Genomic DNA, 25,260 nt, shown 5'->3' on the forward strand with positions numbered 1-25,260 from the left:
ACCCGCGACACAATTTGTTATCACGGTAGATAATTAGCCCTCTGCCTAGCACAGCTTTGGACCTGTTGGCGTTACCGATTTTTTTTTAGTCGTTACCGTGGTGAAGATGGCAGGCCTAAATGCTTTCAGCTGTTCGGGATAGCTGCAGCGTGATGTCATCATAAAATAAGGGTGTGAAAAGATAAACTATACGTTAACGAAATAAGGAGATGTTGATGAGACTGAAAGAAATTGTCAGAAGCAATCTTCGTCTTCCAAAGTAATTCTAGTCAGCAGCACCAGTAGGCAAACGTATGCTTGGTCAAAGCCAGCGGTGGTGATTCACTCGTCCCAACCCCCACCCACCACCGCAAGCCCTGAGTGGCTAGCACAGTGTGGCACACACAGTTCTATCTCAATGGGTACATAAGGGATGGTGGTGTCGAAGGATGTCTGCCCTTTTATTTTGGCCCTTGTCATTGGGACACCATGGGACTCCTAAGCCCCCAGACTTCATTAGGTTCTTCTGGAGATTAAAGACAAGCAGAAAACTTTTCTCAAGTTGTGTGCACTGCTTAGTTCAAATACATGCAGCTCACCCTCTCTCCGATTTCAGTTTGGTCTCCAAAGGGTAACAAATCAATGTCTGGCTGCAGAGAGCAGGCATCGGTGACAGCCTTGTACCTTTGGGAGATAGAGATTCAGGGTCTCTGAGAACACAGATGTTCCCTCAAGGGTCTTATATACCGAGACCATAATCACACCTCTCCCTTACTCTCTCCCACTCCAGTCCTCTGAGCTCACTTCCCTTTCCCTCCCTCCGTCCATTCCCTTCCCTCACCTCCCTTCCCTTCCCAACGTTCCCTCCCTTTCCTTCTCCCCCCTTTAGTTTTGGGGCATAGCTTCTCAGTAAGTGAATTGGTCCAAACTCACAGCTCACAAGTGGTTGTTTCGGTTGTAAAATCATGCAAAGTTACCTCTGTCTGTTGAAAGAACTTCCAAAAGTGATGTTTTCCTCGACCGTAGCATTGAGGAGCCAAGGCTTCTGGGCAGCATAAGCCACAGAGTACCTGCTTCTGCTGTGAAGAAGGTACACACAACCTGGATTACACAAAGTGCTGTGCTCAGCATTTCCATGTACCTAAGGGAAATGAGACCTGGGAGGGAGGGAAGACACAGAGGAGACAACGAGAAGAGAAGGCAGAGGAGGCCACGGACCTTAGAACGTGATTACCAAATAAGCCACTTCAGCTACAGGGCTCTGCATCTAATTAAAATGTCATGTGACAAGGAAATTTGATTCTCCTGTGCTGAAGTGTTTAATGCTATAAACCATCAAGAGAAAATTTCTTTTCTAAATTGAGATTAAAGGGTTATTAATAATTCACTCTCTTTGGTAGCCCACAGATGTTTTGGTTTGTATTAAACTCGCTTTATGTAATAGTGGATTCTTTTTTTTTTATGGTGACCTTTAAGAAACATGAATTGAAACTAGAATCAGGGCATCTGTTTGTGACTTAGTTACATAAATATATTTTAAAGTCATAGGCAACATAACTATTTCAAAATGGAGGAGTCTGTTTCAATGTTGAAATAACATTTAAGTCCCATATTTCAAACACGTAAAATATTTTTAAGGAGAGGAGTTAAGGGATGGGTGTCCATGATCATGGTACATTGTGTAAAATTCTCTTAAGAACTAAGAAACGTTCTTAAGGGAAAGACACAAAATAAAAATAAGCTGATAAATCCCTCCTCCCTTTTCTATTTCTCTGGCTTAAAGATTTTATCAGATGCCAGTACATTAGGCTTTAACCTGCAGTCACTTCAGAATACACGTGAACTGAAGAACCAGAGGATGATGGGACCAGGCTGGGGCAGGGAGTGGATGAGCTTCAAGGTCAGATTTCCACGGTTAGTACATGATGTGTCAGTTACGACGATGGGATTGCAGTTAACAGAAAAGGAAGGTTAAGGGGAAGAATTGAGAACAGCTAAATGGTCATTGGGAAGCAGGGCATCTTGGGACATTAGAGGACATTAGAGTCTAGTGTGACAGTCATCTTTTAGATAACCACAGATGCAGGAAAGCAGTGGTCCCCAAGTCTGGCTGTCTGCCTGCCCTTCCCCTTACTCTGGGGAATCATTTGATGCTGGGGACCAAACCCAGCGCTTCATTGCGATTCGGGATTGAGCTCAGCTTGACTTTGTTTTCTTTTGTTTTCAGCGGCTAAAGCACTGGGCTCTGCACCTCAGGACTGTACTCAAATATCCTCAGAGGCACAGTTCATGCGCGTATTAACTCTTTGTGTTTTTATTTAATGAGCCCTCAGACTCCCTTACTAAAAGACAGTTTGATTTTCAGCCAAACTTGAAAGGCATGAAATCCATGAAAACAGAAACAGTTGACACAATTCGTTTGCCAAATTAAATGTTTTCTTTCCTTTTGTCTTTGCTGAGACAGACTATCACTGTAGCCTGTACTCATCTGGAGCGCAGGGTAGAATGCAGAACGGCTTAGAAAGCAAGCCTATTCGTCTGCCTAGGGTTTACAGTACTGGCATTACAGGCATAAGCCTGACAAATTAATCCTTTTGTGAGCCACCGCTGTTGGAAACGTTGTAGGCATGCTAAAAGTGACTGTACACCATCACAATGAAGAGGGAAACTGAGGCGAGAGATTAAAGACCGAGGGAGGAAGTTATTCTTATTAAACTCGGGTGAAAATAGAAATAATACCTTCGGGTTGCTTCAAAAGAAGGCTCAGATTCATTTACACTGCAAGTACGGCAAACAATGGTTCATTAATGATGAAAGGTAGCCATGAGGGGACGTGCGTGCAAATCAGGTACACGATAAACAGGCACCGGAAATATTCTCTCAATATTTTTTCGAAGACAAACCACATAGATAATTTTCTTCCTTTCTGTCTTCCTTGGGCAGGAATATGCCACCACTAAGCTCCCGGATGATAGCAAGACCTGCTCTCTCCACACAAGCCTCTGCCTCAAGTCCCAGCCGTACCCTATGTCCCATTCTGCTCCATTAGCTCTGGAAATCTTGAACAATTTCTCTAGAACACAATTGCCCACAGTTCTGTATCTCCCACTTCTCCCATTAAATTTTTATTTTAATCTACTTAAGTTTCTCATTCACTACCCTGAGAAAGGGTCAGAAGAAACACCTTGAGCATCTACATGGATGGCACTCAAAGCCCAGGTATCTCCCTTTGAGGATCACATAAGAAAGCTGGACATGCAGCAGGCTCAAACTACAACATCTGGACACAATAGCGGAGCGGTGAGACTCATGGGGAAGCGGGGTTGGACTGATGACATGTACTTATACCTTCATTACGGTGGGAAAAAGGCATTAAGTATCAATATTTTATATTTGATTTTTGAAGCATTTAGGCTCACCTGAATTATATTATTTTGAAAGCTCTATATTCAATAGTTTTACACAATTGTTCTAACCCAAAAATAGCTACCACTTTACTTCAGACAGTGTCCTAAACTTTTTTTTTTGTGGGAAAATGCATGTAGTCACATCCTCTGGTGACAAATTTGTCTTAGGACTGTTAAGAGTAAATTCCACTATTACACACTGCTAATGACGGGTCAGCATGTTTAATTGAAGCCGAGAGACATAATACCACTAAATACCAGACTAATAAACTAAAAAGTCCCTCAGGAATTCTCCCCTGATTTAAGTAACTCATCAACGACAAGTACAAAAATACTTAATTTCCCAGTTTTAGAGACCAGGACATCTGACCTTAATGTTTTTAATAGTGACATTACTTAAGTCACCCGTGGAAGAAAAAGCAGATGCGTTGGAAGTTAATGGACTCGTTTGTACTCATCTGCGTGGAAATGCTCATCACACAACTGCCTTGTCATCCCACACGGAGACTTTGGAAACCATCAACTTATCTAAACAATGACTGAGTAAAATCCCTGCTATGTTCAGTATCACTCAGAGCACTGACCGGAGCTGGGAATAACGCACTGGATAGAGTCCTGGTAGCCATGTCTAACTAACAGACCTGAGTTGGAGCTCTGCCTGAGAGCCACGTGGTAGAAGGAAAGACTCCCTGAAGTTGTCCTTTGAACGCCACACCCGTGCTGGGGCATCTGCATCTCCCACACAAAACAAATAAATAGAGAGTCCAACTGAAGAGATAGTATGACCACCTCCTAGCATTGAAACCACTAGAGGGACCATGGAAATGAAGGTTCTACCCCTCCTTGCTGGGCGTTCTACGGTTGTCAGAGCATGGTAAGCACTCAGGGCCAAGATGAGCGGAGAATCTCAATGGAAACACATTTCTGGGCATGCCTATGAGAGCGTTTTCAGGGAATTTTAACTGAGGATGGAAGGCCCACTCTGAATGTGGGAAACTACATCGAATTGGCTGGGGTTGGACCAAAAAGGGGAGGAAGAATTGAACAGAAGCACTTGCATCTCTGTCTTCTGAGTGCAGATACAACTTGATCAGCCTGATCCCGAAGCCACGCCCCCTAGCGGCTGCCTGATCCCACAACCACGACGCCCCTCCCCAACCCCACCCCCAATCACGAAGCTCTGTACTCTTAAACTGTGAGCTTAAATAAATTTCCTTACAGAAGTAGATTTTTCAGGAGCTGATGCCACAGAGTGTATAAAGAGTTGGCCATACTAAGATAACACCAGGAGAAAAGGTCAGAAAGACGCCCAAAGAACAGGGTAAATCCTCTTTGACTGATATATGGCGTAAGCAGTGGGCATAAGACCCACAAAGAAAAGTCGATGTTTGTGTCAATGGCACACCGGATGGTGATGAGCTCAGGAACCACGTCTTGGGTTTCTACAAAACCGCTGTAAACTTTTACGCTTGAACTGGAAGGGGCAGTGGGAGAATGAAGAGAACCATCCTGCTCCACCAGGGGCTTGCAGAGATGGTGAGAGGGGAAGATGGAGGAGGGAGAGACAATGGGCCCAGGAGGGAAGGGCCTGTGATGGGGGTCATCAGAGATTTAGCAGCAAATGCCTCCAGTTTGAGGTGCCTGGGGGATTTCCAAATGACCTTGGCCCTGAAGCAGGATTTAAAGCTCAAGGGAGATCCAGGAAGCAAAGAAGGACCTTGGAATGATTTCCTGTCTTGACAAATGTGTTAGATAACAAAGTTCCAGTTTCCATTCCCTTAGTACTTACAAAAAAAATCAGTAAATGATTCCAACAATCCTCATTTGTTTACGAGAGAACAAAAGACCAGAAGCAGAGAGCAGAAACTGTCATTGTGTTGGGAAGATGCATGCTGAGGTGGGTGCTTCTATAAATACAGAAGCAGAGGGGAGAGAAAGCAAAGTCCTGAAGAATTGACTAAGGAAGAAATCTATGGCTGTCTGGCTGTCTGATTGTCTGTCTGTCTGTCTGTCTATCTGGCTGTCTGGTTGTCTGGCTGTCTTGCTGTCTGGCTGTCTGGTTGTCTGGCTGTCTGGTTGTCTGTGTCTGTCTGGCTGTCTGGTTGTCTGGCTGTCTGGTTGTCTGTCTGTCTGGCTGTCTGGCTGTCTGGCTGTCTGGCTGTCTGGCTGTCTGGCTGTCTGGCTGTCTGGTTGTCTGTCTGTCTGGCTGTCTGGTTGTCTGGCTGTCTGGTTGTCTGGCTGTCTGGTTGTCTGGCTGTCTGGCTGTCTGTATATCTAGCTGGCTGTCTATTTGGCTGTCTGTCTGTCTGGCTGACTGTCTCTGGCTGGCTGTCTGGCTGTCTGGTTGTCTGTCTGTCTGGTTGTCTGTCTATCTGGCTGTCTGGCCGTCTGGCTGTCTGGCTGTCTGTCTATCTGGCTGTCTGTCTGGCTGTCTGGCTGTCTGGTTGTCTGTCTGTCTGGTTGTCTGGCTGTCTGGCCATCTGGCTGTCTGGCTGTCTGGTTGTCTGTCTATCTGGCTGTCTGGTCTGTCTGGCTGTCTGGCTGTCTGGCTTTCTGTCTATCTGGTTGTCTGGCTGTCTGGTTGACTGTCTGGCTGTCTGGCTGTCTGGTTGACTGTCTGGCTGTCTGGCTGTCTGGCTGTCTGTCTGGCTGGTTGATTGGTTGGATTGGTGCTTCTCAGATGAGGTCTCATTATATAGCCCAGGCTAGCCTCAAAGTCATGCTTCTTCTTCCTCATCATTCTGGGACATGGGATCACCCACATGTGCTGCTGTGCCTTACTACATGCATAAGAGGAGAGCCAGACTGCAAGTTTTACAAGAAACCAAACAAGGAGGTCATCTGAATATGGAAAATATTAGTTCAGTATCAAGTGACCAGGAGGCAGAGTGAGGTAATGCCTAAAGGGTTACCTTTAGGGATGTCACACATTAAAATTATATATCTTATGTATTTGTGTGTGGACACATGTATGCCATGGTCTAAACTACGGAAAAATATATCCAAGGGTTATTGTCTAAACATTTTTAGCTTCTTTATCACCACCTTCCATCACTATACATTCTTTTTTACAGGATAAGATGGAATATACATTGTCTATTCGCTTTGAGTGCAAAGAAACAACAAAATGTATTTCCACATTGCCATGTTGTTAATTTATTAAACAAATTATAGTAGTCAGGAATGGTGAAGCCCAGAGTCTGGTTGACTCAACCAGAGTGCAGGCCCAGAGAAGAGCAGGTCAGAACTCTGTGGAGGTGTGAGGAGGCGACCTCGGGGTTTCCCCCACCACCTCACATCCTTCCCATGTTTGATGAATCGATGTTAAATGAAAGACAAGTAATTAGATTATGACAGCACTGTCATATCATGTAACTTAGTCCAGTGGGGTCTGCTTCTCCATCCAGAACAGAGGATGAAAGTCGGAGAGCTGCTTACTATCCGACTGCAGTGATCAACATCAACTGAGGGGTGGCTATATCCTAAGCTTTCCTCTGAGTGGGGGCAAACATGGCCACTGCTTTCTGGTTTATCCAAAGCAGATAAATCGGATGCTAAACTTTTCTCAGCTTCCTCCTCTTGCCAGCAACAATGCAAGCCAGAGTTCTAGGTCAAACTTCGCAGCCAAGCCTTTCTTTCTCGTAATGTGTATTTCAAGCCTGGTGTATTCTAAAGGGCCCAGAAACAATATTTCCTCAGAGAAACCCGGGTGCACGAACAGCTGGCTCTGCTACGTGGAACCCGTTCAAAACTGGGTCCTTGACAGCGAGACTTCACTTTGGTGCCACTGACGTATGCAGCAGGAGGACTCTTAGCAGATACCTCTGGCCTCCAGCAACCAGAAAAGCAGTAGCGTGGCATACTTCCCAACCATGTCTCCAGCCATTGTTATGCTCACCGGGGAAGAATCATAGCTAGATATGAACTCCTAGACAGCACTCGTATTTATTTATTTGACAAAAGTTACAACCATTCCTTCATATACTGCCTATGAGGACTCAACTAAGTGGGCAAACTAAATAAACCTAGTTTGGCCTTCAGTACTCAGTTATGTATCTGTACAGCCCCATATCACTGAATTACACAACGTGTTTTAAAGAACCCCTGCAAACATTCCCCAAATTTGTGACCTCTCTCGGTGTCAGCTGAGGTGTTTGCTCCTCACAAACCCTTCTTACAGCGTCTCAGTATTTGAGGAGCAACAGGCTAGGTCCCTTCCTTGTCATATCTTTGAAGCAGCACACTAGGCTGTCCTGCCTGTGCCTCTCTCAATACCCCTAGTGGGTGGCTTACATTAAATGTGGAGAGAAATTGTGGCTTTTCAGCCTCTTACGAAGACTTTAGAAAGAATGTTTATTTGTTCCTCAAGCACTGAACTCTTGATGATCCGTTTACATCTAAGCTTTATAAATAGTGTGAGTTTCCCATAACTTATTTTATGACAGAAGGAATTTTGAGTGTTCCTCATTTACATTTAAAAATGTGTCTTCCACGTGCTCCACTATGTTCATCGCAGCCTTATTTATAATAGCCAGAAGCTGGAAAGAACCCAGATGCCCTTCAACAGAGGAATGGATACAGAAAATGTGGTACATCTACACAATGGAATATTACTCAGCTATCAAAAACAATGACTTTGTGAAATTCGTAGGCCAATGGTTGGAACTGGAAACTATCATCCTGAGTGAGCTAACCAATCACAGAAAGACATACATGGTATACTCATTGATAAGTGGCTATAGCCCAAATGCTTGAATTACCCTAGATGCCTAGAACAAATGAAACTCCAAAGACGGATGATCAAAATGTGAATGCAGATCGCCATGAGAGACAGCCAGAATACAGCAAATACAGAGGCGGATGCCAGCAGGAAACCACTGAACTGAGAACAGGACCCCTGTTGAACAATCAGAGAAAGAACTGGAAGAGCTTGAAGGAGCTCGAGACCCCATATGTACAGCAATGCCAACCAACCAGAGTTTCCAGGACAAGCCACTACCCAAAGACTATACATGGACTGACCCTGACTCTGATCTCAGAGGGTTGCAATGAATATCCTAGTAAGAGCACCAGTGGAAGGGGAAGCCTGGGGGTCCCAAGTAAGACTGAACCCCTAGTGAACTAGACTGTTGGGGAGAGGGCAGCAATGGGGGAGGGGGGGGAGGGGAACACCCATAAGGGGGGGGGGGGGGAGGGGGATGTTTGCCCGGAAACCGGGAAAGGGAATAACATTCGAAATGTATATAAGAAATACTCAAGTTAATAAAAAAAAAATATTCAAGTTAATAAAAAAAAAAGGAAAAAAAAATGTGTCTTCACCACCCCCACCTTTCATCTTAGCATGCACTCGTTTATACGATCATAAATTGTCACAGTGAATTATTTTATAACCTTATGACACTTGAGGTTTCTATTGGGTTTTGATATTTCTGTGATTTATATTTTCATATCTTAGCCTAGTTCAGAGATTCTTGACTTGTGAATGGAGAATTATTGTTGTAGAATTCTCCTGGAAGATTTTTAGCTGTGTGAAAAAAAAAAACAATTTAAAGTAGTGTCCTAGATGGCACCACCTGTCAACTTGCCTAGAGTCACCTGGGAAAGGGATTCTCTCCATTCAGAGATTATCTAGATCAGACTGGCCTATGGGCATGTCTGTGGAAGATTGTCTCCATCATTAATTAACAGAAGTAGACCCAGCCCACTGTGGGCAGCACCATCCCCTGAGCATGTGGCTCTGGGCTGTATAGGAGAGCTAGCTAAGAGTGAGCTAGGTGAACCAGCAAGCAGCATTCCTCTGTGGTTTCTGCTACAAGTTCCTCCTTGATTTCCTGCCCTGACTTCCCTCAGCGATGGATAGCGACTTGGACAGGTTAGCCAAGCAAACGCTTCCCTCCCCTAGTGGCCTTGGGTCTGAGCGTTTATCACAACAGGAGAGCAGAGTAGAACAGACATACTTACTTGTTCCAGTAAACTTTTCCTTCCAGGGTCTGCATCTCACCAAGGATGGCAAGGAGGAGAGACGATTTGCCACAACCCACCTGGCCCACAATCATGGTTAGCTGACCTAGAGAAACAAAGCAGAGGACAGGAAGACTTCACTTAGTTATGTAAGATTAAAACCCACTCTAGGGGCATGCCGGGAGTCTCGGCACTAGGAATACAGACAGCTGGAAAGATTGGTGCAAGCTCAAGGCCAGCCTGATCTACACTAATGTTCTGGGACATCAAGAACCACACAGCGAGACGCTGCGGCAAACACTAAAAGCAAAACAAAGGCTAGGGGGAAAGTTACCAAAATAAATAACAATGTAAGTTAAAAAAAGAAACTAGATGCAATTCCTACACATTTAGGCAGGTCTAATGTTTTGACCCTTAGCCCTGTTTGATTTCCAGTGGTGAAGTAAATATACCAACCCCTGTCTTTTTGCAAAAGAAAGGAAAAAGTGAAACATATGGGTCTTGACTTATTATTTTAACTTTTTTTGAAAGAAGAGCTGGTGTGGCCCACACAGTTCTCAGACTTGCTATAAATTTCTGATGCTTCTGCCAACTGGGCTGCATTGCAGACCCTTGCTTTATTATTTTGTAAATGGAAAATTGCTCATCTGGCTAAAGAACAAAAGAAGTAACTCATTAAACCATCAGCATTAGTTTTAACTTTCACCATTAAATTCACACAATAAAAGGTCAATTACGGCAAAAAATGGTTGTTGGGATGAAAGTGATTCATGTTGTTATTAGGACTCTAAATTCCCGTTTTCTTCCAGGTGTGATAGAAAATGCTCAAGCTACTGATCGTTACACCAGGTTGAGTGAATATTTCTATTCAGTTATTCAATCATTTTAAATAAAACTATTGTGACCTTCCCTACATGTCTTGTTCTTTTTGGTGCTGTTGTAAATGGTATTGTTTTCTAAATTTCCCTCTTGGTTCATTTGTTGTTAGCAAATCAATATATAGAAGTAAGACTTAGCCAAGGAAGAAGAGCGTCACACTAAAAACTACAGAACAGCGCTAAGATATACGCAGGAGAGCAGAGTGATATGGAAATACACCAGGGGTTATGTGTTCGGCAAACTGACATTATTAAATGTCCACACTTCCCAACACAATCTACAGACTGAAGGTAACTTTTCCTCAGCATCCTGTGACAAAATGTATTACAGCGAATACATTACAAAGCCTCAGTGATCTCTGTGGTGATGATACGTTGGGCGATGACAGAATGGAACAGAGAGCCCAGAAATAAACCTTTATGAACAGTCACCTAATCCACCACAAGACCACACAGTGGGGAAGGAACAGGTGGCAATGCGCAAAGTGAACGTCCACTTGCAGAAGAGTAGGGTTCGGCTGTTAGAGTCTATTGCAGCTAAAATCATTTCACAATGACATAAAGACCTAACAGACTGGAAACTTCAAAACCCTTGAAGATGGCATAGGAGAAGCAATTCTTCCTATTGACCTTGGCAATGAATTTTTGGGTTTTAAATGGAAACAAAATTCAATAGAAAAAAAACCCAGCAAAATGGGAATACCTCAAAATAAAAATGGGGGGGGGGTGTTGAACAGAAAACACTCACAAACCTTCTCTCTGATAAACTATTAATCGTCCAAAATACACAAGGATTCCCTACAGCTCAATAGCAGAAAAACAAAACGTGAGCATTTAGTGTGAAATCAGTATGAAGGTGACTCAAACATTACAACCAGAACTGCCACACGGTCCATTAAAAACACCTCTGAGTGTCTGCACGAAATAACTAGAGTTCAGACAGGGAGAGAGGGCTGTGCTCCCGCATTCGCTGAAGGAGCTTTCAAACATCAAAGCAGATAGGAACAATCCAATGTCCGCCGATGGCATGAAAACACGCTACATACATGCAATGCTCACGTGTAAAGGAAGGAAATTGTTTTCGACAATATAGAAGCACCTTGAAGGATTATGAGGACAGACAATGATGAAAAAAATACTACATGCATCCATGATTGTGGTTTACAATTCTCAAACTCACAGAAGCAGAAACAGAAAAGGGTTGCTGAGGATGGAGGATGCGTGTGGGGCAGGGAGAGGAGACTGTTGCTTGGTGGGTAAAACATTTCCAAGATGCTTCCGTGCCTGCTCTACAGAATATCTGCATGAGTTCAGTCTGTGGCAGGATAGCTCCTGGGATGCTCTCCCCACAAAAAAATATTATAAACTAAAAGAAAAATAAAAAGAAAATTTTGGAAGTGTCTGTATATTAAGTTCATCTGCTATGCTGGACCCAAACTCTTGCAGGAGACAGACAGACTATAGAAGCCATGAGTGCTGGATGTCCCCCAAGGCATCTGTTTTCTGGGCACAATTGGGCGGTGTTATATATGAACCCACAGAGGTTATAACAGCATGCACGAGATCTGCACAAAATTCAAGGTAGACGGAAGACAGCCTATGGGGTGGGGAGGTGGACATGAAGTCACATGAGTGGCTGAGGAGCTTATGGTATTTGGTAGCTGCTGGGAGAAGAGGAGTCAGATTTATTTACGGTATAACCCCTGGTAGATCAACCACACTCCAGCGTAGGTCCCTCTCCCAAGAGTAGCTGAACACAGGGAAACAACAGATACTGTGGTTGCTGAGTTTAAAAAGAGAAATTATTCCCCTGAGGTAGGGGAGCAAAGACAGGGGGTTGGAGTTGGAAGATGGAGGTGAAAATAGTCAAAATACAAAATTCTGAAAAGAAACTCGAGACAGAATACTAAAGAGCTGAGATCCAGTTACTGTAGATCAGTTGCATCTCAATAAAACTGAAGGGTAAGCAAATTACCAGGCAAGTAAATAATCTGGAGTACTCACAAGGACCACCAGCAGTTTTCAGGGCCTTGGATGTTTTCACAAATAACCTTCCTTTGAGGTTGCTCTTAAACACAACAGGAAATGAGCAACCCCGATTTCTCAAGTTCCACAAATGGCCAAGTGAACAGGAAATAACTTGTCCAAAGACACACATTTTTAATGATAGTCCCACTTTATAATTTCTAGCTTACAGTGTTGCCTTATGAGGAACCTGGTGCACATCAGTAATAGAAACATAGGGTTAGATCTTTAAAACCTCCTTTAATGGGACAGGAGACATAGGAAATAGGTCAGTGGTTAAGATTATGGGGACTAGAGTTCAGAACACCAGAGCCCAGGTACATGCCAGACGGGCTTGTTAGCCGACCTCTAATTGCAGTCACCCTAAGAAGATGGAGACAGGGCATCCCCAGAGCAGGATGACAAGCCAGACTAGCTATACCACTGAGCTCGCTCTGAGTTGAACTGAAAGTCCCTGGTTCTCAGAGTAAAGTAGAAGATTGAGAAAGAGTCCAGGCCACAACCTCAGGCCTCCACATATATACACTCAACACCCGCCCCACGCCACCCCACACACACAGACTCATACACACACACGCACACACACACACACACACACACACAAACACACACACACACACAGACACATTCACACAGACATACACAGACACATACACACACATGGATACATACACACACAGACTCATACACACACACACACACATAGACACATTCACACAGATACATACACACACACAAACACATATACACACATGGACACATACACACCCAGAGACACATACACACACAGACACACACACATATACACACAGACACACACACACACAGAAACATACACACACAGACTCATACACACACATACACACAGACACACACACACAGACACATACACACACAGACAGATGGATACACACACAGAAACGCATACACACACAGATACACACACACACCCAGAGACACACACACACACATATACACACACACAGACACACACACACAGAAACATACACATACACACACAGACACAGACACACACACATAGAAACACACACAGACACATACACACACAGACACACACAGACACAGACACACACAGACACATAAACACACACAGACACATACACACACACAGACTCATATACACACAGAGATAGAGAGACACATATACACACACATACTCACACACAGACATACACACACAGAGAGACAGGCAGACACACACAGACACACATAAACATGCAAAGGTGCACACACATATTTGCACACACGTGCATGCACGTGCACACACATACACAGGAAGTGGAAACTAAATGAACACAAATAAAGCTTGCTTCACTCTTTGCTATGCTTAGTTATCTTGGTAAAAGGAAAAAGAACGCTCAAGCCATGAGCTTTACCTGTTGGAATTCGAATGTCAATATTGGATAACGTGGCTAAACCACTGCCCCATGAGAAGTATCCGTTCGTCACCTGGAAAATAAGAACGTAGGAACTAAGTTAGACACGTGGTACCAGTGAATACCCAGAGGGCGGCTCCTTTCAGAAGTTTAAATCTAACACAAGGGACAGCAGAGCCTAACCTAAGCTCTATGTGTTTGGTGGTGTGACTGAGAAGCACTGGCTGTGAGGCTGGAGAGACCGCTCAGCAGTCCAGAGCGTTGGCTGCTCCTCTCTCTGACAGCTCCCGTGTTCAGTTCCCAGCATCCACATCAGGGGGCTCACAACCAGCTGTAACCTCAGCCCAGGGGACCCAACACCCTCTTCTAACCTCCACCAACACACGCACATGCGCACACGCACACGCACACAGAGAGAACACATAAACTCACACGGGCACATACACATAAGAATAACAAGTAAATACATGTCCCAGCATACATTTTCCTTAACTACTAAAAGGAATCATGTTTTCTTCTCATGTACCAGAAAAGGAAGCCAGTGCTGATATCACCCCTGAATGTGAGCACAGAACTACGAGGTCTTTGGTGACAGCTATGACAAATGACTGAAGATGCCACAGCTTCATCCAAGGGCGAGAGGGGAAAACGTGGTCTGAAACCTCCAGACAAGAGCCTGAAGCACATGGTCACCCCCTAAACATGTAACTGCACACTTCTCACAGGCCAGGCATTGAACCCCGCTGTCTTGGAGTGGTCTGGAATGTGCAGGGGACCTGGATAAGGAGGCTTCCAACAGGGGAAAGTTCTAGGACTCTGACCCTCTGATATCCAGCACCGTTCCAGAGCCTGCTTGCCATTGGCTTCTCCCTGTGATTTGTCCCAGCCGTCAGTCCCCAGCTGTGCCCCCAAGGCCGCCATTTCTGTTTGGGTTCTACTTAAGCACAAGAGGCTGCAGAAAGTATAAAAGCTATGTCTGGAATTATATGAAATACACCAGGGATCTGGAGAAGCTGATGAAGCCAGACAGTGCCCGTATTCATGTTAGTACAATTTCCTCTCAGACATCACATTCTGTCCTGCGGGAAGCTTGTCAAGGCTCAGGAACTCCAAATTGGAGACCCCTTAAGACTTAGGCAATAGGCAACGCACAAGTATCAAGAAATATCTGAAACGTACAAGATTCACAATGACTGTCCATCCCTCACAGCATATAGCCAGTAAAAACTGAGGAGAGAACTCTCTGGCCTGTCAAGTCCCATACAATTTGTCCAGAGAGATCCTGGGTTCCAGCTCTCCTGAGCCACCACCCATTCTGGGATGGATGTAGTTTTGAGTCATTCACGCTCCTGTAGGTAACCCCTCCCCCACACTCCTGTAAGTAACTTCAATAGACTCATTGGTTCACCATGCTGTATTTTAACGGTATTGTTATGTCACTTTCCTATTTGTCGTGAGTACACATTTGCTCTTACCCTCCTAGGAATAGGGTCATGAACAACCATTTTCCTTTAAAAAATGATTTATGATACTGGTATTTTCTGTGAATTAGTTTATGTGTGAGTGCTACAGGAGAGGGTTGAATGGTAGATTTCTGGTAGAAAGAAATGCTCTTTTCTGGGTCCCAGATGTAAGTTTGAAGACGTGAAGAAAAGAATGATGAACTCAGCTGGGCAGTGGTGGTGCATGGTTTAATCCCAGCACTCAGGAGGCAGAGGCAGGAGATCTGCTAGTTCAAGGCCAGCCTGATCTACAGAGTGAGTTTCAGGACAGCTATGGCTACACAGAGAAACCCTGTCTCAAAGGAAAACAACAACAACCACCAAAAAAAAAAAGATGATAAACTCACCAGAGTACACTTAAAATATTGTCAGGGCTGTGATCACAACAAAGAGACCCTCGATCTGCATTCGATCAGATCTAAGCCTATCAGACCTCAGCCTAGAGAGTAGCATAAATGCTCGCAGTCCAGTGAGAACCCCAGAGATGAACTAACCTTTATGGCAACATCTTCAGTCTCAGCAGGCCGAAGACGCCGCGCCTGCTCATAGTTGTCCAGGTGGTACCTTCCAGGCTGCTTCCTGTTTATCGGTTTTGATTGCTGCGTTCCAAATGGAAGAGGACAGAAGTTGACGCGTTATGAAAACATTGACATTTTACCAAATGCTCACTCGCATTGCTATTCCACTTGGAGTCCAAGAAAAACAAACAAAGCGAATGTCAAATTTTAGTCCGTCCTAACAGCTTCTCCACAAGAGCAAACAGGGACAGATGAGAATTTAAGGCTAATTAGTCGATGTCTTGGGGGAAATGAAGACATAGAACTTGCAAACGATGGTGGGAAGGGGGCTGATTGCTGGCGCTTGCTGGTTTCAGTCCAGCCCAGAAAACCTGAGTCCCTGGCTCAGTGAAAGACCCTGCCTCAAAGGATGAACAGAGAGTGAGAGAGGACACAGATGCCCTTCCCAAGCCTCTCTGTATACACGGGCTTGTGCACCAACCTCGCCACCCACACACAAGCACACACACACACACACACACACACACACACACACACACACCCTACACATCCCTGCAGAGAGAGAGAGACAGACAGACAGACAGACAAAGACAGAGAAAGACAGAGAGAGACACAGAGAGAGAGACACACAGAGAGAGAGAGAGAGAGAGAGAGAGAGAGAGAGAGAGAGAGAGAGAGAATTCATACATACACACACAAGAACTGGAGAGACGTCTCAGTGGTTAAGAACACTGACTGCTCTTCTAGAGGCCCTAGGTTTCTAGCACCCACATGGACGTTACAACTGGCTGTAACTCCAGTCTTCTTCTGGCCTACGTGGGTACTGCACATATGTGCTGCAGACATACATGCAAGCAAAACGCCCACACACATAAAAAAGATTTAAAAAAATTTTAGGATAAAAAAACCTCAAAAATTGTCTATACATTTAGTAATAAATTACTTCCTGATAAATAATTATGTCCTGCTTAAACACCGTGTAGAGGTGATTAAGGTTAAATTGTAACAGTCTAAAACTGTCGATTTACCTAGAAAAGCAAGTGATTCTAGAAGTATGAAACCGTTAAAAATATTTTTTTGTCTACAATTTCAGGTTTAACATCTTAAGAAATTATCGCTTCTATAAGAACTAGCAATGTCTGAAAATCATCCAAATGAGACACTGCCTTTCCAACTCCCATTAACTGATGTCCCAAGACAACGTCAACCGTCAAACAGAACAATGCCAAGGCTTCATGAAAGAAACATATCCCAATATCTCAGAAAGAAAACTGACAACGGAGAGTCAGCTGAGGCAAGTCCAGCTAGGAAACACTGTGCACACGTATCCTGCATTAAAGGAAGAGAACGTGTGTGTGTGTGTGGTAGTGAGATGTTATGTTGGTTGCCACAGCCCTCAAGGATAATCTTGGAAACAGTGCATGGAACATTCTGGAATTACCACAACTCTTCAGGGTGGATATATCTTGCGTACAAAGTATACCTGTACCTATATTCTAACATCATTGTCTTCTGGGCTACTACTGTCTCCCCAGGGACTCATAAGAATGACTTCATGCACTTCATGAAACCAGGGCGAGGTCGGGAAGAAGAGTGTGTTGACAGAGACTTGAGTCGCAGCTCTGTCGATGTAATTTGAAGACGCGTTGGCTCTAGAACATAACCGACTCTCTGTGGCAACTCTACAGCCAAGACCACTCAACTCTAAGCTCTCACAGGATATAGAGTACCCCAAGTGCTCTCAAGGAGGAGTTTCCACTAGCATTGTTTCAAACACACAGCACTTTAAAAAAGCTTGTCATTTGTGGTTTGGGCTGTCCATGCTGATGAATGACCCTGGAAGACACCCGATAGTCCAGACTGAATTCAATAACTGAATATTGGACACAGCTGAAGGAGATTCTTTTTCCTTCCAAAAAATTCTCTTTGCAGTATAATTTTTCCCTTCCACCTCACCTCATACAGAAAATAATTCTTCCGATACCTCCAACTCCACAAACTTGACCTCCCCCTTTCTTCGAGGTCGTCTTGCTCTGCTCACTCTGCCTCCCTGGAAGATGGTCTGATGTGTTCCTTGGGAGACGGAAGAGCATCAAAAGTGCGAGGGGCGGGCTACAATCAAATATTTGCCTTTCTTTTTCTTTAAAAAAATATAAATACATTGTAATGCAATACACATGCATGCGTGCATGCATGTGTATGTGCCTGTGTGCATGTGTGCATACAGGTGTGTGTATGCCACAGTTGGAGAAGGGGAGAGAGAGAGAGAGAGGGAGAGAGAGAGAGAGAGAGAGAGAGAGCGCATCAGATACCCTGAGACTGGAATTATAAGTGATTGTGAACTGTCCCACTTGAGTGCTGGGACCCAAACAAATTCTCTGCAATAACATCAAGTGTTTCTATTGACTGAGTCCCCTTGCCAGCCCCCACAGATTTCCTGTGTGGCCCACACAGGTATCCAACCTGTGAATGACCTCAACCCTATAAGCTCCCTGCTCTGACCTGAAGTAGCCATGTGTGTTTGCATTGGTGTACATCTCCACACAACATGAAGAATTCTTTGTAGACCCCACCATGACAGTGTAGACAAGCACATATGAGTTATTTCTCAGACAGTAGTCATGCCTGTTCATTGAAACAACCTTGAAAGAAGGAACACAGTGCATCTAAAGGTAGTCAAGCACCTGGCTTAACTGTTTTTTTTTTTTTAGCAGTTTTAACCACAATATGAAGAAAAGTGTATTGTAGATGGATTTCTGGCGAAGACTCTCTGAGTCTCACTCAGCTCCACTGAGAAGACAGCAGTGTACTTGCTTTTTGATGAGTCATGTGAGTGGTAAATGTATTTATGTCTTTTTCAAGCAGTTACATAAGTGAGGAATAGTTATAACAACACTGATTTGACATTTACTTTGTGTTGTGTATTTGTGCATGCGGAGACAAGCTGTCAACATCAGCTATTGTCTTTCACTGTTTCCCACTTATGATTTGAGGCAGGGTCTCTCACAGCACCTGGAGTTGATCAGCTCAGCTAAGTCTGACCCGTAATACCCAGGGATTCTCTTATTTCTGCCTCCCCAGCCCTGGGGTTACAAGCACGTGCTATCGCACACAGATTTACATGTAGATGCTTGGGGTACAAATGAAGGTCCTTATGCGTTTGTGCCAATCACCTCACCAAAAGAGCCACCTCCACAACTGAAGACAGGTTTCAACCAGTCCCATTGGCTTAGGGTGATAGTCTGTTTCATAAATTTCCAACTCCGTTGCTGACGTTTCTCCTTGGGTGATGATAAGTGTTGTTAAAACCATCAACTGCAAAATACACACTTCTTTATGTCACCCTAACATTAACCACCTCCTTAAGCAGCTCAGTTTCAGAGAATGACTCCATCGTCGACCCAGCAGTCAGCCAATCAAAAGGCATCCATCCACAGTCAGCCAATCAAAAGGCATCCATCCACAGTCAGCCAATCAAAAGGCATCCATCCACAGTCAGCCAATCATAAGGCAGCCATCTAGCAGTCAACCAATCATAAGGCAGCCATCTAGCAGTCAACCAATCATAAGGCAGCCATCTAGCAGTCAACCAATCACAAGGCAGTCATCCAGCAGTCAACCAATCATAAGGCAGTCGGCCAATCAAAAAGTGGCCGTCTTTGAGTCTTCTTTCTTCTTTGCTGCCAAGTAATCTTTCAGCACGTTTTTATTAACTGAACATAAAAAAGACGCAGAGGGATCTGCCAATGTGCTTAGCATGGAGGAGGCCCTACAAATTCTTGAAGAAAGAGAGAGAGAGAGAGAGAGAGAGAGAGAGAGAGAGAGAGAGAGACAGAGACACAGAGACACAGACACAGACACAGACACAGACACAGACACAGAGACACAGACACAGACACAGAGACACAGACACAGAGAGACAGGGAGTGTAGAGCATGTACACTGAATTCCATCAGTTCCTCACCCTATTCACCACAACTGCAACAAAATCCTAACCCCAACCATCATCTCTAGCTAGTTACTATAGTGGCCTCTACTCATTTCCCAGTTCCCTTCTTTGGCCTGCTGACCTCACTCAGTCACCAAAGTTAACTTTTGAACAGTAAGTAAGATTATTCTGTGCTTGGAATCCCAGCATTTGGGATGTAGAAGGAAGAAAAATAGGGATTCAAGGTCATTCTCAGCCAAGCAGTCCCAGGCCAGTCTGGGATACATGAGACACTGTCTCCCAAACCCAAAATAAACAAAGTAAATGTTTTCCATAGCCCTTCTACTGCATTTCAGTAAAATCTAAACCCTTCCCATGTTCTACAAACCCCTGAGTCATTATTATAACTGCGTCTCATTTTTCTTCTTGTCACCAAGCTCTAGACATACTGCCCTTCTGTGCATTATATAAACCAAGTCACTCCACAACTCAAGATCTTCATGATGCAGTCTTCTGGGAAAAAAATGCCTTTCTCTTCCTCAGTGTCCCTCTCAATGGCACGCACCGGTGAGGTTTCAGCCCAATGCTGGCTCCTCAGAAGTGCGGTCGGGCAGATGGTCACTCTTAATTTAGTAACCCCGTTACTTTGTCACGTCTCCTTTCATTTATATCCACACAGGAAATGGTCTTGTAATTTCAAACTAATATATCATTTGATTCCTGTGGCAAGAAAACAAACCATGCTGGGAGAGAGCTCACCCACCGGTTCAGAGCCACAACCTAGCTCTTGGCATCTAATACAAGGTAACCTGGGTGTCTGGGAGCCTGGTGGATCCATGACCAACGGTTGCTTTCTATTGCATGTGACACATGTCCAGACAACACTGACCGCTTCCAGACCCTTTGCAGCTATTAAATAAATGCTTGTGGACAGGATCAGTGAACCTGCTGGTCTGCAGGTGACAAGACTCAGGTTTAAACTCTGAGTCAGATCCTTCCTAATCTTACGACTTTATCCAAGCCACTGATGCATGGAAAGTCAGTGTGCTGGGATGAGAATAAAATAGGCAATGCACTGTATACGTTAGGTGAATCAAAGCACTTAATGTACTAGTGAGTACATCTTAAACTAGAATGTGTACTGGAGCTAAAACACATCCTAAGAATGTGGGGGAGAACAAACAACCATTCAACTCCCTTTTAAATCAACTGGAGGGTCGTTCTCTCCTGATTTACAGAAGCAACATTTCTATAACTGTATACCACTTTTAGATGTGTGAGGATTTATTTTTGTAGGCGCAAGTAGCCATTTTTCTTCATGTGGATTTAAACAAAGCTTGTAGTTTCTTCTAACTGTACTCATATGAAAACATTTAATTTGTTTGGACCATCCTCTGTATGGCAAAAAAGAAACCAAACCCCACTTACCACTCCGGTGTGCTTCTTACAGGACTCAAAAGGCAGCGTGCCCTCCCCAGTCCTCCAGCTGTCCTCACCAATCTCATCGCTCAAGAGAAACTCATTCAGCTTCTGAACGCTGCAGAAAGCAATCAACAAACACCGTGTCAGGAAATCCTATGAGGTAACTAAGAGCATTGACTTGTTCACTAGGAGCCTTTGTTACCAACGTCTGCTGCCTATACCTGTGGAAAGCCACAGGAGCAGCACTGCCTTAGGAAGCGGTGTTCTGTCCATCTTGAAGGACAAGCATTCCTTCTTTATGAGTGTGTTCTGTAGCTGCTGTGTGCTCTCGTGTTTTAAAATGGGGGATCTGAAGAAGCACCCTCTTCACCTACACGAATACCCCTTGAGCACTCTTCATTCTGAAGCTCTGAGCTCAAGCCCGAGTGCCAAGACCAGACCCAAGAGTCTGAACCTCCAGGTCTAAAAGTGCCTGGAAAACATCGCCATATGGATGATTGTTCAATGACTCAAAGAATAAACGGTGATTCACACGGTTTATCTGGTGGATCCAATTCTCCATTTCCCCTTCCTAGTTTGCACACAAATCTCACTGAAGTTTTTACGCAGTTCCTGAGCCCTAATTGTCGCTGAATGTCGAGAAGCCACGAGTCCTCAGCTATGCTGGAAGTGGAAAGAACTTTCTCTTCTCTAGGTAATATCCTGTCCTCCTAGTTTTAGTTGTCAACCTGACATACTCTAGAGTTATCTGAGATTGTCTTCTCATTTGAATGATTTCCTAGATCAGGCTGGCCCGTGGGGATTGTCTTCATTATGAGTTGACGTAGAAGGGTCCAGCCCATTGTGGGTGACCCACCATTCCCCTTGGCAAGTATCCCCAAGCAAAATAAGAGAGCCAGCTGAGCATAGCCCCCCAGTTGAGCCAGCAAGAAGCATTCCTCTACGGTTGATGCTTCAAGTTCCTGCCTTGACTCTTTGCAATGATGGACTGTGATATAGAATTGTAAACTGAAAGAAACCTTTTCCTGCTCTAAATTGTCTTGAGTCGGAATATTTCATCATGGCAACAGAAATGAAACTAAGACACACCCAATTTGGTGCTTCCATTTACTATGTAAAGAGACGGTGCCCATACCAAACCTCTGACCCTCCCTGTTCTCGTCATCTAGCCTACTAGACTGTGGACACCTTTAAAAGCCAAGCTCTCCGTGTTCTGGGTCTATGTCAACGGGCTCATTTTGATTCCTCAGTGATGTTGGTGAAATAATAGTGGTTAATAAATAGTAAAGGCACCCCCTGCTTGCACGAGGTCCTCCCCGGAACCACTGAGGTGAATAACTGTGGGAAATACACAAATCCTGGTCTGAGGTAAAGTAATATCAGCCTTGCCACCAAGGTTCTCCATTCACTGCAAAGCTGTTGATGTGAGGCACCTTCTGTGAGGTATAAAATGGCACCTCTTTTGGCATCTTCCCCATCGTCTTCTGTCCTCATGCCCTGATAGTTTTGGTCAGAATCATCTTTCCAACCACACAAAACCACTTTTGGTCTCACAAGTAGACTCAGACTTTTAGGGAACTTGTCCTTCCCTTCTACAGACTGCTTCCTCCGATCAGCTTCCCTCTTCCTCTCTCTCCCAGTAGTCAAGAGCAACTTAGCCCTTTAGGGTTATCAAGCACAGCCATGCCCCTAGACCATCAGGAACCAGACAGCCTCCTGTTCCTTTAAATTACTGACGGCCATCTCAGGCCACACCACTCTGTGTACCGGGATTCATTTTGCTTCCTTGCCTCTTGAAGTCCACAGTGGAACTCCCTGCTCGTGCCCATCCATCTCTCTTCCTTGAATTTACTAAGGTGGCTGGTCTACTTGAAGTATCCATCAGAGAATGTAGACCCACAGAAGACTCTTGGCCGTTAAGTGGTCAAGTTGGTGTCAAACGAGTAAACCTGAGATTTGTGCAGAGCGGCAGTATTTAGCCTGCACTGGGCCATTTCTATGCACTGTCTGGTTTGCACCAGTCCTCAGAAGCAGGCGATATTAGGCTACTCATTTGATAAGCAAGAAAACCGATCCTCAGATACAACCAGACAACAACATACATGGAATCGAATGAGTACTTTATGCCTAGAATTTGAACGTAGGCATGTCCGGTACAAATCAGTTTGCCTACCTGCCTCTGCCACTGTTAAGTTCAGTCTTTTGTTTGTGCCTCATCTGTTCATATAATTGATAAATGTGCTGAATGTTGTATTTATACATGCTCGCCTGTTCACTTCTCAAATACTACTTTGGTTTTTAAATATTGATTCTGATTTTTATTATGCGTCTGTTATGGCTGCCTGTGTGTGAATGTGTACCAGGGAGACCAGAAGAGTATCAGATCCCCTGTAGCTTCATTAACTGGAGATGGTGAACTGTGTAACATGGGTTCTGGGAACCTAACTTGAGTCCTCTAGAAGACCGCCATGTGACTCTAACCACTGAACCATCACTCCAACCCCACCAGTAGGACCGTGGATGTTTAGACACAACTTGAAAACCTTGGGCGGGTGTTACATTAGTGCAGAATAACCGGCTGTGTGACTGACAGTCGCATGGTTTTTGATATCAATTATGAAGCCTTGTCAATTGGCTTACGTAGCCATACGTAGCCAAGTTATGAGCATGCCTGATAATAAATACCAGTATTTATTTTACAGATGGTGATACGGGAGACTTGCCAAGCAGAAACATCTCTGAGAGGAAACACAAAGTGGTTGTTGTTGTTGTTGTTGTTGCTGCTGTTGTTACTTTCCCCTGGAAATGAGCGATTTCTTGAATAACATTTTTCCCCTCTGGCAAATAACATCTTTGGACATAGTTACTGCATTACACATTAAATACCAAATACCTACAAGGAATACTACATATTCCACTCCAGAAGGGAAAACACATAAATTATTTCCAAGGAAGTGGAGAAGAAGCTTTAGCATTGTGGGGGGAAAAAACCACTCTTATTTAAGTACTTTTTGTTTTTAGGACAGGATCTCAGGTAGCCCAAGATGGCCTAAACTCAGTATGTAGCAGAGGATAACCCTGAACTCCTATCTCCAGCTCCCAAGTCCTGGGATTACGAGCATGTGTCACCATGCTTGTCCTTTTTGATAAGAATTTCATGTTTTATTTTAATTTTATGTGTATGGGTGTTTGTGTGTGCACATCTGTGTGCTAGTTGCACTCCTGGTACCTGCAGAGGCCAGAAGAAAGGGTTGGATTTTCTGGAACAGGAGTCAAATTTTAAGTAACAAGTGAGTTTTCTTCTGTCTGTTTTGTAGCACTTTACCCTAAAACACGGTGGGAGGTTGCAGCTGTGCCCAGACAAGTTGTAACAAATTAAAAAAAATTTTTTCCTCTTTGGTCTATTTTGTTATAAACGTATAAATGTCTGTGTGCACATGCTCCTCTCTGTGAATGCCACAAGGGCACCTGGCTACTGATGTGACCAGTTTGAAGAGAAAGTGTAGGCCTTAGCCTGGAGCAGGGAACTCTGTGTGGCATGTATTTTCTCCAGCAAAGAACTTCCACACCTTGTACACACAGAGCAAACCTGTGTGAGTTTGCTTCGGCCCATTCTAACCACTCTAAAGTACATTTCTGAATAATGTACTTTAGAGGTCCGGTAAAGGGCATATGACTTCTAAGAGCCCCGAAGAGGAGATTTCAAAATCAGCTGACCAAAATTTTCTCAGTCTCCAATTATAAACAGGCGGCTCAGCTCACTGCTGGCCAACTGGCATTTGAGACTAGTCACGGGTTCCCAGGCACTGAAGCAAATGTAGAAGCCAGTCAACACTGGGAAAATGCTTGCTTGGGTTCCCAGAACCAGTACCCAGTGGGGAAAAAAATATCTGGCCACTTCTGCTGACCCACCACCTCTGCAGGACCTGCGAATCAATCCAGAACGTTGTTTTAGAGAAATGAGCTTTTAGAAGCATATTCTGTTTGGCCTGTGGCTTGGGGAAGCTGGCCTGGGGCCCTAAAGTTTGCTGGGCTTTATCAGACTGGCAAATGCCTTTCCCCCAGAGGGATAAAGAGAGAAGCCTATGATAAATTCACGGAGTTATAATCCACCTTCCACCTCACTAGGATTTATTAACAGGACAGTACACTGTGGGGTTGTGGAAGAGCCTTTTGTAATCTTTCTCAAATCAACTCTCCAAGTGCTTTCAATGTTTGGCAAGCTCTTTCTTCCAGAGGCTTG

At 44.3% G+C, this 25,260-nt stretch overlaps 1 protein-coding gene across 1 annotated transcript in view; it reads right to left on the reverse strand.

The window, feature by feature from the left end:
• The window catches only part of Abcc9 (ATP binding cassette subfamily C member 9), a 114,769-nt gene that overhangs the window by 49,814 nt on the left and 39,695 nt on the right, over positions 1-25,260 (reverse strand). Inside the window, exons 15-20 of the mRNA XM_032905368.1 lie at positions 21,024-21,132; positions 15,644-15,748; positions 13,648-13,720; positions 9,348-9,453; positions 957-1,058; positions 579-663 (exon numbers count right to left, since the gene is read on the reverse strand). Coding sequence (XP_032761259.1) covers positions 579-663; positions 957-1,058; positions 9,348-9,453; positions 13,648-13,720; positions 15,644-15,748; positions 21,024-21,132 — 580 coding nt within the window. The remainder of the gene's footprint in view (positions 1-578; positions 664-956; positions 1,059-9,347; positions 9,454-13,647; positions 13,721-15,643; positions 15,749-21,023; positions 21,133-25,260) is intronic.

The sequence above is a fragment of the Rattus rattus genome, chromosome 6 (assembly GCF_011064425.1).
Source record: "Rattus rattus isolate New Zealand chromosome 6, Rrattus_CSIRO_v1, whole genome shotgun sequence".
Classification (NCBI taxonomy): Eukaryota; Metazoa; Chordata; class Mammalia; order Rodentia; family Muridae; genus Rattus; species Rattus rattus.